General features: G+C 43.8%; 1 protein-coding gene across 3 annotated transcripts; it reads right to left on the bottom strand.

Annotated features, from left to right (window-relative positions):
* Nucleotides 1-3,423: 3,423 nt before the first annotated feature.
* Nucleotides 3,424-11,137, bottom strand: LOC148816038 (uncharacterized). Of its 3 annotated transcripts, none has more exons than XM_088940708.1 (2): nt 11,058-11,137; nt 3,424-6,057 (listed from the first exon to the last, which is right to left on the bottom strand). In XM_088940708.1, the coding sequence occupies exons 1-2, from the start codon at nt 11,060-11,062 to the stop codon at nt 4,095-4,097; spliced, it is 1,968 nt and encodes a 655-aa protein (XP_088796834.1). In that variant the 5' UTR covers nt 11,063-11,137; the 3' UTR covers nt 3,424-4,094. The 3 variants fall into 3 exon arrangements, with proteins under 3 accessions (XP_088796834.1, XP_088796837.1, XP_088796835.1); XM_088940711.1 differs by lacking the exon at nt 11,058-11,137 and adding an exon at nt 8,231-8,277; XM_088940709.1 differs by lacking the exon at nt 11,058-11,137 and adding an exon at nt 7,936-8,259.
* Between the last annotated feature and the right edge of the window lie 938 nt (nt 11,138-12,075).

The raw sequence follows: 12,075 nt of genomic DNA, 5'->3' as shown, positions 1-12,075 counted from the left end.
GCACTGGCACTGTTTAATTTTTTTTTTACTTTGGCGCTTAAAGACCCAAATGCACCATTTATTTGCATTATTTCAATGCAACTTTAAATGAAGTTAAGATTTTTCTTTCCCTAAACCGTGACGCCAATGCAAACGCAAGAAGACACACCCCCCCCCAGTCAAAGGTTTACATGTACCATTTGTTACTATTTTCCTGGTACAGATCACTGAACAGTGTCAATACCTATTGGTGAACAAAAGGAATACAAGTAATGGGTTTATTCCATGCTGAAAAAAAGAAGAAAGAGAACACAACGTTTCGGCCATGGAGCCTTCTTCAGGTGTGAAGAAGGTGACTGAAGAAGGACTTCAGGTGACACCTGAAGAAGGCTCCACGACCGCAACGTTGTGTTCTCTTTCTTCTTTTTTTCAGCCTGGAATAAACCTATTACTTGTTCCTTTGCAGCCTACGCATGCTGACGCAGCTACCCACCCAAAAGGAATACAATACTCTCAAAAGCACAGACCTCTGTTATGGACTCTTAAATTTCCATTTTTGAAAGTTCCCAGGAATTTCAGACTACAGACAATTTTACTTTCGGTGCCCATCTGCCAGCAGCTGAAAATTCAAAATGCCCATTATAAGGTGATGACAAATGTAGCTATTTAAAAGATATAAAGAATACATTTTTTATGTCTGTGTATAGATCTATTGATGAATCCCTATTTGTATTGTAGAGGCAGCATTAATAGTTTTTCCAGATGCATGTTTTTATAATCGCTTAGGGATGATTTACATACATAGCTCATACATAGACAGCAGTTAAGATTTAATCACCCAGACTCAGTCTATTGCCATAACAAATTTGCATTACTGGTATGTAACTGAAGAGCCATACTTGTTTCAGCTAGGTACTGTTATTCATGAAACACTAACGGGTAAATCCGATAGTTTAACTGTTAAATTATAAGAACAAGTCGACCCGAGAATGTGAGGCACAACTCTTCTTTCACAATTTCAGAATTCTAATTGGAAAGGATATAAAATACACAAAGTAACAGTTGTTAAAGCTATAGGCTGGTTCACTATTTTGAATTATAGCTTTATATCAGTACAGTGGGCATGATAACTGCATATGCTGTCTCCCATAACAAGCCTGTCACACCCATCCTCAATTTTTAATGCTGTACGTCAAACAGGAATTGGAAGAGGGGTGTATCTTGCACTACATGGGTCATAAAGAGAAAAATCGTAAATGTAAAAACATTCAGGAGCTGTGGAAGATGGGTGACCACATGCCTCTTGGCCAGCAGTCTTCGGTTCTGGTCATGGTGGCTGGTGTGTCTGCAGGTTTTCATTCAAACTCGGCTCCTAATCAGCTCATTGATTAGGTCTTCAATAGAGCAGCTTTTTCCAGCTCTCCAGGTTGCTTTAAAGAGACTAGGAAAACCTGCAGACACACAGGACTAGAAGTGGACATGCTCTTTTCTGAAGAGTAATGCACAGAAGCTGTACAAATACAAACGGTAAATCTGAATTAAATGGCAGAGTGTGTAAAGCCAAGAAAGGCTCTATCCATCAACTGCACAATGCCCTGGTTGAACCACCTCTGGAATTTGCATACAGTTGACATGTCACCATTATATAAAGGATCAATCCTGGATCAATCCAGTCCTGGAACACGCTGGCTCTTCTGTATGTTATTTCAGTTGAAGTCTGTGTGGGTCATCAAGGTTAACTGACAGCTCAGATGGAATGAAACTTCAACTAGACAGAGACACCCCAGGACCAGGACTGACAAAAACAGTCTTTGTGAAATTCCAGAACTTAAATCCCATTTAAGTCTCATTCCAGAGGTTAAGGAAATGAGGTACACACACACACTAATATGCAGAAATCTTAAGATATTGTTCTACTCTCCTAAAAACACTCCTCATCTATGCAAGAACAATTCCAGTCATCTTTTTCTGAAACTTTAGGAATTTTGTGTGAACTACCAGATAATCCAGAAAGGTCTGTGCTTTGCAAGACAAAATAGCGTTTGTGCTTTATTGATGCACAAAGGAAGAAATTATGTTAATGACCAGGAAAACCTGACTGGTCAGTTAGTTTGGTTGGTAAATGCGATGGATTAACTAGTACAACACTTTGTATTTACAGCTCATGTGCAGTGTAAAGTAGGTCACTGCATCATTTCAATGATGATAGAAATCACTAGAGTAGACTGAACAAACTGCATATTTATGATGAGCACTGACATTGCAGCTCCTGATAGTGAGTAAAGTGTCAAAGAGATTTGCACAGCAATATACGAGGATGGATTAGTAGGACAGAAATGATTAGCATACAGGAAAATGACAGGCACTGACAGGTTGAATGGCTTGTTTGTGTCAAGAACTTATGTTCTTATGTGAATACGAAAATACCATTGGTCACAGAAACCCAACAACCCTCAAGGGTTGAATGCTTAATGGCACACAGAGGAAACTGTCTGGCGCAATCCCAACCAGCTCTAATAGTATTCATTAAACTGTGACTCACTGATTGAAGAAATCTAGTCACAGTCAGTTAAAGACGTGAAACATAATCAAACGTTGTCTCCATTACAGGTCGAGTCTCTTGGAAACAAGGATATTCTACTTATATAAGCAAACCACCTAAATTTAAAGGGAAACTGCAATGCTAATTTTTATATTTCAGAATGAGAATCGATGAGTGCATTTCGAATCACAATGAAAGTAAAATGTGAAATTTGTGTAAAACCTCCAATTTACATCACTAAACAGACAAAATGTCCAGGTATGTGCAGTGTCACGTTCTGCAATTCAGAACGAGGCAACAAAACTTCCGGTGAGGAGACCTGATCCTGTTCCAGTAAACCAGCAGGCTTGTGAAGACATCTCTTTTAATTCAATAGAAACATTGGACTCGACTTCGAGACGGTTTTGCTGACCAATACTACTTGTTAACTCTGCATGTAGATCACATTGGAATATTTCAGCGGTGAAATGTCTGCTGCACAACCTGTACTTATTTGCTCGTCCATCACAGTACATTAGTCAGTACAGGGACTAGTGAGCGGGAAGGGCCTCTTCATGTCACAATTCTCGCGAACTCTTGCTTTCGACCATGGTTATTTGCAACAACAGAGACCATAATGTACGTTCAGAAAGATAACGATTTTGTGCTTAATTCAGCATTTGTAAAATTTTACAATACGTTAATTTATTGCGTTACCTAGATTTAATACCCAGTCTGAGCAATCGGGACTGCAGTGCCCCTTAAAAGCTTAAATTTTCTTTTCTAAAAATGAGACCCAGAAATAATTTCCACGTATTGACATCTTCATGCTTGAAAGGGCCACAAACGAAAAGCTTCCAAGTTTAAGCTTTTCTGATCCAAAATTAAAATCACACGACACCTACACATAGAAATTTAAAAGATTTTCAAAACGATCAGTTTTATTTGACACAGGGTACACTTTGAACACAATACCACTAAAATTTTAAAACGTCTTCAAAACTCCAAATAAATTAGAAAAGGAGAGAAACTGTTCAAGCACCATAACATCAACAAAGCTGAACTGAACATACAGGCCTAAGGGAACAGTAAGCAGATTAGCTGCAGGTGAAAAGCTGTTCACCAAGACGTCATCTCATCACAAATTCTGAAATGTTACTTGTACAAAAAACATCGCTTTCAGTCAATTTAATGCTGCAAAAAGCCAGACTCCATAATCACTATAGACCAAATACATCCATATATTGATGTTATAATCCAAGACTACCTATTTAATGACCCTTGAATCATACATGGCTGTTTAAGCTTTATACCACTGTTTTGTTTGCAGAGAACACAGCTTATTTTTTTAAATCAGATTATCTGAAATACTTTGTGGCAACGCCAACTGATCACCGTTGAGACTCATGTTTCTCTGAAACGGTCAGAGAGAACACAATACAGTACATACCCTTGGACCTTTGAAATAAACCTGCAGTGTTTACATACTGTAAACGTTTTATGGTCCCTTTTTTCACAAATGTGGCTCTTCCGGACAAAACGCAGAAATACACCACAAGCACAAGTCCGTCACCGGCTTCTTTCTCCAAACTCTTTAACGTAACTCTTGCTTACAGACGATGTCACTCATGGCAGTTTCTGTTCCTGTCCCAAAGGTGTGACTGACCACAAAGGGCAAGTCTGCAACTGTGGCTTTCAAAGCATCTGTGTAACTGGTTTTGGCCATCCAAACCTGCCGGCGAATGGCTACCGAGGAGGCCATAATCCTGCCCGAGAGCTCAGCCTGATGGGAAGACAGCTGAAGAGTGAACTGCGCAATAAGCTTGAGCTCATTCAAGACGGCCACAAACCGGACTGCTGGCTTGTCCTCAGTTATCTCCACCAAGAGGCGTTTCTGGTAGTCCGACAGATACCGCAGGTAGTTGGCGGTCCTCGCCAGCATGCCAGCCGTCTGGTACACCCTCTCGGCAAGCGTCTCCGTGAAACGCCAGCGCTTGGCAGGCGCGGAGGCCTCCTTGTTCTCCGTAGGCTTCACGGCCTGGAAGATGGCCGACATAAACCGGTTCACCTGGGGCATCCTGTCATAGGGAAGAGCCTGGCACTCGTGCAGCCGGTACATCTTGGAATGGACTGCCCGGAAAGGCCTGGAACAGGCCGGGTTAGACCAAGTGCTCTGAACCAGATTTTCGAACTCGGGGACCATGGTGGGGTCTGGCGAGGTCAGGTTGTTTGGCGTGCCCGGGAAGTCGATGCCCAGATATCTGGCGGCCCGGCTGATAAGCCCCTGCAGCTCGGTGGCCATGAGAAGCTCCTGCATGGTGAGGGGGACCTCTGGCAGCAGAGAAACATCCTCCCCCTCTCCGTCGCCACCGTCCTCCAACTTCACGTCCGCCGTGATCAGCGCCGGTTCCTCCTCCTCCTTCACGGGAGCAGAGCCGGAAGGCGTGGTCCCGGTGCCGTTGGTAGCCGGGCCTGACCAGTCTTTTCTGGCTGGGTCGGGAGCCGTGGCTCGTCTCTCCTCGAGTGTGGAAGTAGAGGCGTCTGAATTTATGGGAGCCGAAGCCGACGTGGCCACACCAGTCGCGCCCTTGGAGGGGGTCTCCATTTGTTTCTTTTCTAAGGCCTCCAGGCGTTTCTCGAGCAAGCTCCACTGCAAATGCATCGTCTGTTGCTGCGCCTCCAGCCTCTGACGCACCCCCTCCAGAAGCTGCTCCTGCTGTTTCTTCAGCACGTCCGACGTGTGGGACACGAACCACGCCCTCCTCTTCTGAGTCGAGGGGCACGAGGAATCAGAGGAACTGGAGTAGTGGGAGGACGAGGAGGAGAAGCAGGGAGACTTCCGGCATCTGTAACCATGGCTCCGCTTTGAGTGCTTGGAACATCGGGAGTGGCATTCCGAAGAGCGCCTCCTCTTGCGCTGGCGGGAGGCTTTGTGGGAGCTGGAGGGCTGCCCCGCTGAGGAGGCGGAGATACCCGGCTGCTGTTCGGCTGCTGGGGCGACACGCACGGGCGTCGCCAGACTCGGACTGGAAACGGGCTGCACGGGAGGCGGGGAGAGTATCGTCAGCATCACAGGGAGGGTGGACGTCGGCACAGCGGCGGCTGCAAAGGGCGTCGCCGGAGGCTGGGCAGGTCCAAGCTCTTTGGGGATTTTAGGATCACTGCTCTGGGACGAATTCGCCGGCTTTACGGGCTCAGACTGGGCTGCTTCCGATTTCTTCTGCTGGCTCTCTCGATGGATCACCTCCTGTACCTTAGTCAGCCGATTGATGCACGTGCTCCAGTCCAGCTTGGCACAGTGGGGGCATTTCCCATACTCCAGTACAGCCTCCTTGGCGTGCTGGATACCCAGGCAGTGCAAGCACAGCTCGTGAGTATCCTTCGAGGGGATCTTGTGCTTGCGGCACGGGCACCATGTGTACCTGGTTGTGGAACTCGCCATGTCTCCTAAGCAGCCGGCTGGAGATCGTGGGGCTGCGTCCGCGTCACCAAACGGTAACCATGGCAATTTGGGTATTATAGGTCTTTCACTCTTCAAGCAACAAGGGTGATTTTTCCTAAAACGAAAGAAAAACAAAGATCTGTGTTCACCGGGGTAGAAGACTTCCCAGAACAATATAGGAGCTAGAAGGCCTTTAGCAAGCTGCCCCCTTTGTATAACTAATATCTATAATTACCCGCTCAATGCATTTTAGTTAATATAATTCTCAATTCATATGATTTTGTTGTAATATATGGCATGTGTAATTAAGATGCACACCTGTATTATAAATCATGGATTAAAACATGTCAACACGTTCTATTAACACTAGTCCACTGCCAAGTCACACAGACAGGGACGGTTTAGAGACACCAGTTGATCCAGTCAGCATGGTTTTTGTTGTGGGAGGTTGAGCAACACCAGGGTACCCAGAGAAAAAGGCAGAGGAGAGCAAGCAAACTCAACACAGAAGATGTTCTGGACTGGAATCAGGGTTCTGAGGCAGCAGCACTAACCACACTACTGCGTCAGTACAGAGGAATTGGTATTTTTGAGGATTCTGTGAATGGGCTTTCAGCGATGCATCATTTGTGCTAAACAGTGCCCCAGTTATTCCAGTCCTACATGTTCTGAATTCTTCTTTCAGAGATGACAATTCTATCTACAAGGTTTCAACTAATGTGCACTTTTTTGCTATGCCAGAGCCACAGCTGTGTAACCTTGTCCTCCCAGGAATCCAGGTTATCTGCTAATATTCAGAAACTAGCCAAGAACGTCATGCCCGATAAGAAAGACCCCAAACACAGCCCATTTCCCCAATATGGGTACATGTCTGGCTCTTGTTTTACAACCGCCTTTAAACGTCACTTTTTCTCCGATTCATGCAAGAATCTTTTGAGAGCTGAGTTGTAACAGCAGCAGGATGAGCCTGTCATGAAAAGCACTTTCAAATTCGCATCTAACAAATATGCCTGCATTTTGCTTACTATGGTAATTTCATTACAATACACTTAAGCATCCATACATAATTCCCCTATTCAAACAATCTAGAATCATACACTGCATGTCTAAACTTAAGACCTCAAAATATAGTAATATATTAATCTGAACATTAGCATAGTGTGTGTGTGTGTGTGTGTGTGTGCACGCGCACGCCCAGCAATGGACTGGCATCTACAGCAATTTGGAAATCCAATTAGTTTTTTTTTAAAAAAAGCAATAATGCAAGCATTTAGGTAGAGCAAACCCCCAAACCTACTCCAATGCTTGAACCTAACCAATTCCCTGTGATGTGCAAGGAGACCTACGTCACATTCGGAACGCCGATGTTTCTTCGGGCCCTTCAGCCAAGCGCACGTTTTTACGTCTACTAATTTTTAGCGCAAGCAATCCAAACAGATTGACCTCCACATGGCGAATCATTCAAAACATTTCACTCTTATAATGGCTTGAACGTATGTATTTACTTCCAGTGCTTTAATCACAAAAGTGCACGTCCCGTGCGATTTAAATCAATTCAAGACGCTTTACTGGCAGAGACCAATGAATACATCAGTGTTGCCAAAGCATATACAAATTCACATATATAGACATTTACAATACAGACACAACATAATACAGCTGCATACAGACATGATTTAATCTCACTGTATTCAAAGTATCGGCACTTCGAGAAGGTGGAATACAGAACAAAATGAAAACCTCCACAATATGGACCGTGTGTGTATTGGTGAATGAAACGTTTCGCATTTCAAAGTATATGTCATTTGAATCACTTAATATTCCGTCTACAGTATTCACGATAATTTGCTTTTCCCTGTTTCGGTGATCCGTAAACGACCAATTTAAAATAACCTGAAAAGGCAGCAGGCGGGTGAACAGGTCTCATCTCAACGTGGGGAAACTATATCAGTTTAGGTGCTCCTATTTCACGGCTCGAAAATGTCTCTCTTACCGTTATTTCCAGTATTGACTTGACTCAGATCTTTATGTTTTTATAGCAGAACCTTCACTCGCGTTACTGCTCACGCCAGCCACAACCTCGGCGCAGGTGTATTACGTCATCCTACGCGACAGACAGTCCATGCGTGTGGGCTACATTAGCTATTTCTGAAGCGCCATCTGGTTTAAGTATAGTTTCCCAGACAGTGCACGAACACACATATGTACCCTACAGTATAATTGTCTTTCTCTCTTTTTTTTATTTGTGTGAACGGGATCATACCAAAGTCGTTTTAAAACATACTAACCGCTTCTAGTCTCCAGCTGATTGCGGTCTGTGGACAGACCAGTGGCGTGTCTTGATTGCGTCACAGGCGGCCAATGAGGGGAGAGGCAGGATCCCTCCCGCGCTGTAATTGGGCGATTGAATCACGTGACACCTAAAAGGCGTGGCTTCGCTGTGCAGGTTCGTTCAACCGGCTAAGATAACAAGTCTAATAACCTGTGACATCAATTAGCGGACACGTCACAAAACAGCAGCCATTTCTTTACCCGTCCACACAATTTATTATTTTTTCCACGTCAGAGGCGCGTTAGACCGTAGAGCTGACGACCAAGTCAAGCCGTTTAGGCTACATCTGCTTCAAATTGCCCTTTGAAATTCCTAATGCAAGACAGTGTATATGGCTAATACAGTGATTTTATCTTAAACAGGGCAAGCTAATAATAATAATAATAAACTTTATTTTATATAGCGTCTTTAAAGGTGGCTTCTCAAAGCGCTTAATGACCGTTGATTGATTTCACCTTGCTTGTAGACTTCAGCTTTGTTACAGGTATATAACAAAGGTCATTTTAAAACAACAGTAGTAAGGACAGACCTGCGTTAAACTGTGTGTAGTGTGTTGCACCTCTGCAAGGTACCACAAGAAACGCTGCGAACGAGAGAAAAGTGTGGTTGCTGTTAGAAAATTGATCGTCCAACCACCTCCTCAAATGCCAGTATATCGGCTTAATGGTGAGTTGGTTTCTCCTGGCCTCTACAATCTTCTAAGTAAAAAAAGCTCGCCTTTGTGGCCTCGGGCTCCTGGTTTATTGTCGATTCTGAAGACGTGTGTTGAGCTGGTGTTTACGATATACTTGAAACGTGATTATGATCATGCTGCAACTCCCAACTGGCCGCCCACTGAAGCTCAGCAGGTGAGCCTGGTCAGGACCTGGATAGGACACCTCCCGGGGGAAAACTAAGACTGCTGCTGGAAGAGGCGTTAGTGGGGCCAGCAGGGGGCGCTCACCCTGCGGTCTGTGTGGGTCCTAATGCCTCACTATACTGTAAGAAGGCGCCGTCCTTCGGATGAGATGTAAAACCGAGGTCCTGCCTGTCTGTGGTCATTAAAAATCCCAGGGCATTTCTTGAAAACTGCAGGTGTCTTACCCCCGGTGTCATGGCCAAATTTCTCCTTCCCTTTACACTCATGGCCTCCCAATAATCCCCATCTCTGACCGTGTTTCATCATTCTGTTCTCCTCCCACTGCGTGGGGAGCGGACTGGCCCACTCTGGCTGCTGTTGCATCGTCCAGGTGGGGCTGCGCACTGGTGGTGGTGGAGGGGATCCCCATTACCTGTGAAGCGCTCTGAGTGCGGTGTCTAGCGAAGTGCAATTTAAGTGTAAGGATTATTATTATGAATATTCATAAATCAGGTCCTCTTGTTGTCCTACAACAGTGAAACCCTGCCTCTTTTGAGGTCTTACTAGTATATGAAAAAACTTAAACATCACAAATTTTGCACTTTCAGCTGTATATCCTTACAATCTCTTAGTCTTTTCTACTGCTTCCCGCTTCATCCAGTTACAGTTACTTCAGTTACTTCTGCTGTTTGCTGTTCCTCTAACTTAGTGAACGTGATTCGTTTACCGATGTTGGCACATCGAGTCCGAAACACGCTTCCCGTTTTTCTTCTGTACAGATCTGAATGTGCTATATTTGTAGAATCAATGGTTCACATATGTGATATTAAAACACCCAGGAGCCGGGGAACTTCAGTGCTGATGGTGATCGCTAGGAAGAAACGATCAGGCAGCGCAGAACGAGGGACGTTAAACTTTTCATCAGTATAAATAATAATAATAAGCAACCCTGTCTAAATACAATAACGAAGCGTTAGACATCGTCCACATAGTACAGTGAAATTAATGTTGGTGTCACTAGAGGGCAGTAGAATATAGCTCTATATCGTTCCCTAAAAGCACACAAGTTCTGAAAGAAAAAAGCACAAACCACTGTGAATTGGTTCTCAGAGTTAATAAACGCCCTTTTAAGTTGGAACAAATGTCCCAGTATGTAAATTATAACATTGATATCGCAGCACTTGATATAAGTGCTCGCTTTGGTTCTGAACGAAAAATAATATTTTACAGTGAATTTCGACTCTTGCTTTATTGAAAATGTCAGTCTACTGCTTCGCTTAGTGGCGGTTACACCCAAAATACCTGCTGAAGTGTGGTTCGTGTATGGCAGTGGTTCCCAGCCCCTGTCGAGAGCTCTAAGTCCCCGATGGTAATCGGTTTCTTTAATTGATCCTCATGCATATTTGGGTTTTTGCTTAGCTAACTTGTTTCTGAACTCAGTCTTGCGTTTGAAGAACTACTCTGATTCTAGGGTACTGTTTTCAAGAGCTTGAGCATTCACACTTTTAAGAAGCCTCTTCTCAGCCTACTTCTGCTAATTTCCGACTGAACAGTTTTTAATAGGTGACCAATTTACAAAGAACGGACACGAGTGGGAATGATAATATATTAAATAGTCCCGGAAATGTTTTTTTTTTCCCTCCTTCAGAGGCGCAATTGGTCACATTTCAGACAACACAGCAGCTTGAGGGCAGTTGTGAAGCTCATAAATTAGCACAGATCGGACAACCCAAGTCTGCAGATAACAATAAATCAGGCTGATTCTAGAATGCAGAGCTGATTAGCTTTTACTTCACGACGCTCCGGAGATCTCCCTTTCTCGGTCCGAGTAAAGGGCCCTGAATTTAGCAGGCTAGGGCTCATTATAGCACGTAAGCACATTGTGCTTTTGGCTTATTCATTAATCAGGATGGCTACAATTTTAACCTGGCCAGGCTACACTCACGTCATTGACTGTCGCAACGTGATTCCTCGTCTTCGTCCTAAAGCTCATGTGCAGGTGCAGGTAGTTCTACTTCTCGGGTCTTCTACGCTGGTCAGGTGTCTTCCTCAAGGCTGCTGACCAGACAGGTGTCCTTGTCGTCTCCTAGCAACCTGAGCAGAGAAGGATTCAAACCGGGGCTGCACAAAATAACTGACAGCAAGATATCAGCATAAAGCAAAGCCTTAACAAAGTGTAATTTGCTCATTTTCCTAACATACTGTACGTTATCAGCTCATTGTGCATTTAGACTGCGTTGTTATTTTATTCTTACTTCATCTGTGATTAAGAACTCTAATTTGTTATCTTTTTTAAAAAATCTGTTAATATGTAACACGTCCTCACTCTACAACCAGGGTCACTACTACAAGTTAAGCCTCTTTATGGCTTCAGGATAGCTCTCTTTCTTGGACCGGAGTATTGGAAAGCCGGAAGAATTTTCCACACCTGGGTGAAATCTCTTCTAGGTTTGCAGCTTTAAACATCTATCGCTGCTTTCAGAAATGTTCAGCATAAAAGGTATATCCGGAAAAGAAACCTTTTAAAATCGTCCTGTTTTTATCTGTACCAGATAAGATACCACACGTCCCAGCATGCTGCTGTAGTGTCCCTCTGGGAGCTGGGACAGAGGCATTTCGTTCTGAAAAGAATTCAACAGCTATCAATTGTCTTGTGTGACTGCATGTGGACAGTGACTGAAAAAATGTCAAAAGCTGTCAATCTTGTTGTGTAATTGCATGTGGGCAGTGGCTGAAAAAAAATTCAACAAGTGTCAATTTTCTTTTTGTGCATCAGAAGTCCTTACAGAACTGTCTTTTGGAAACTCCACTCAACCTGCAGTTATGATGTCCTTTTTGTTAATCATGCTGTTTTCATTGTTGCTAATTAACGCAATTGAATTTTGGGAATTGTTTCAGGAGCAGAGTTAATCCAGTAAAATCTCTTTTCTCAGTTAGAGGTGAAAAATAAAGCACCAAGTGCT

This window comes from Atractosteus spatula, chromosome 23, assembly GCF_055471065.1.
Source record: "Atractosteus spatula isolate fAtrSpa1 chromosome 23, fAtrSpa1.hap1, whole genome shotgun sequence".
In the NCBI taxonomy this organism is placed as follows: Eukaryota; Metazoa; Chordata; class Actinopteri; order Semionotiformes; family Lepisosteidae; genus Atractosteus; species Atractosteus spatula.
This window is presented reverse-complemented; position numbering and strand designations above follow the sequence as displayed.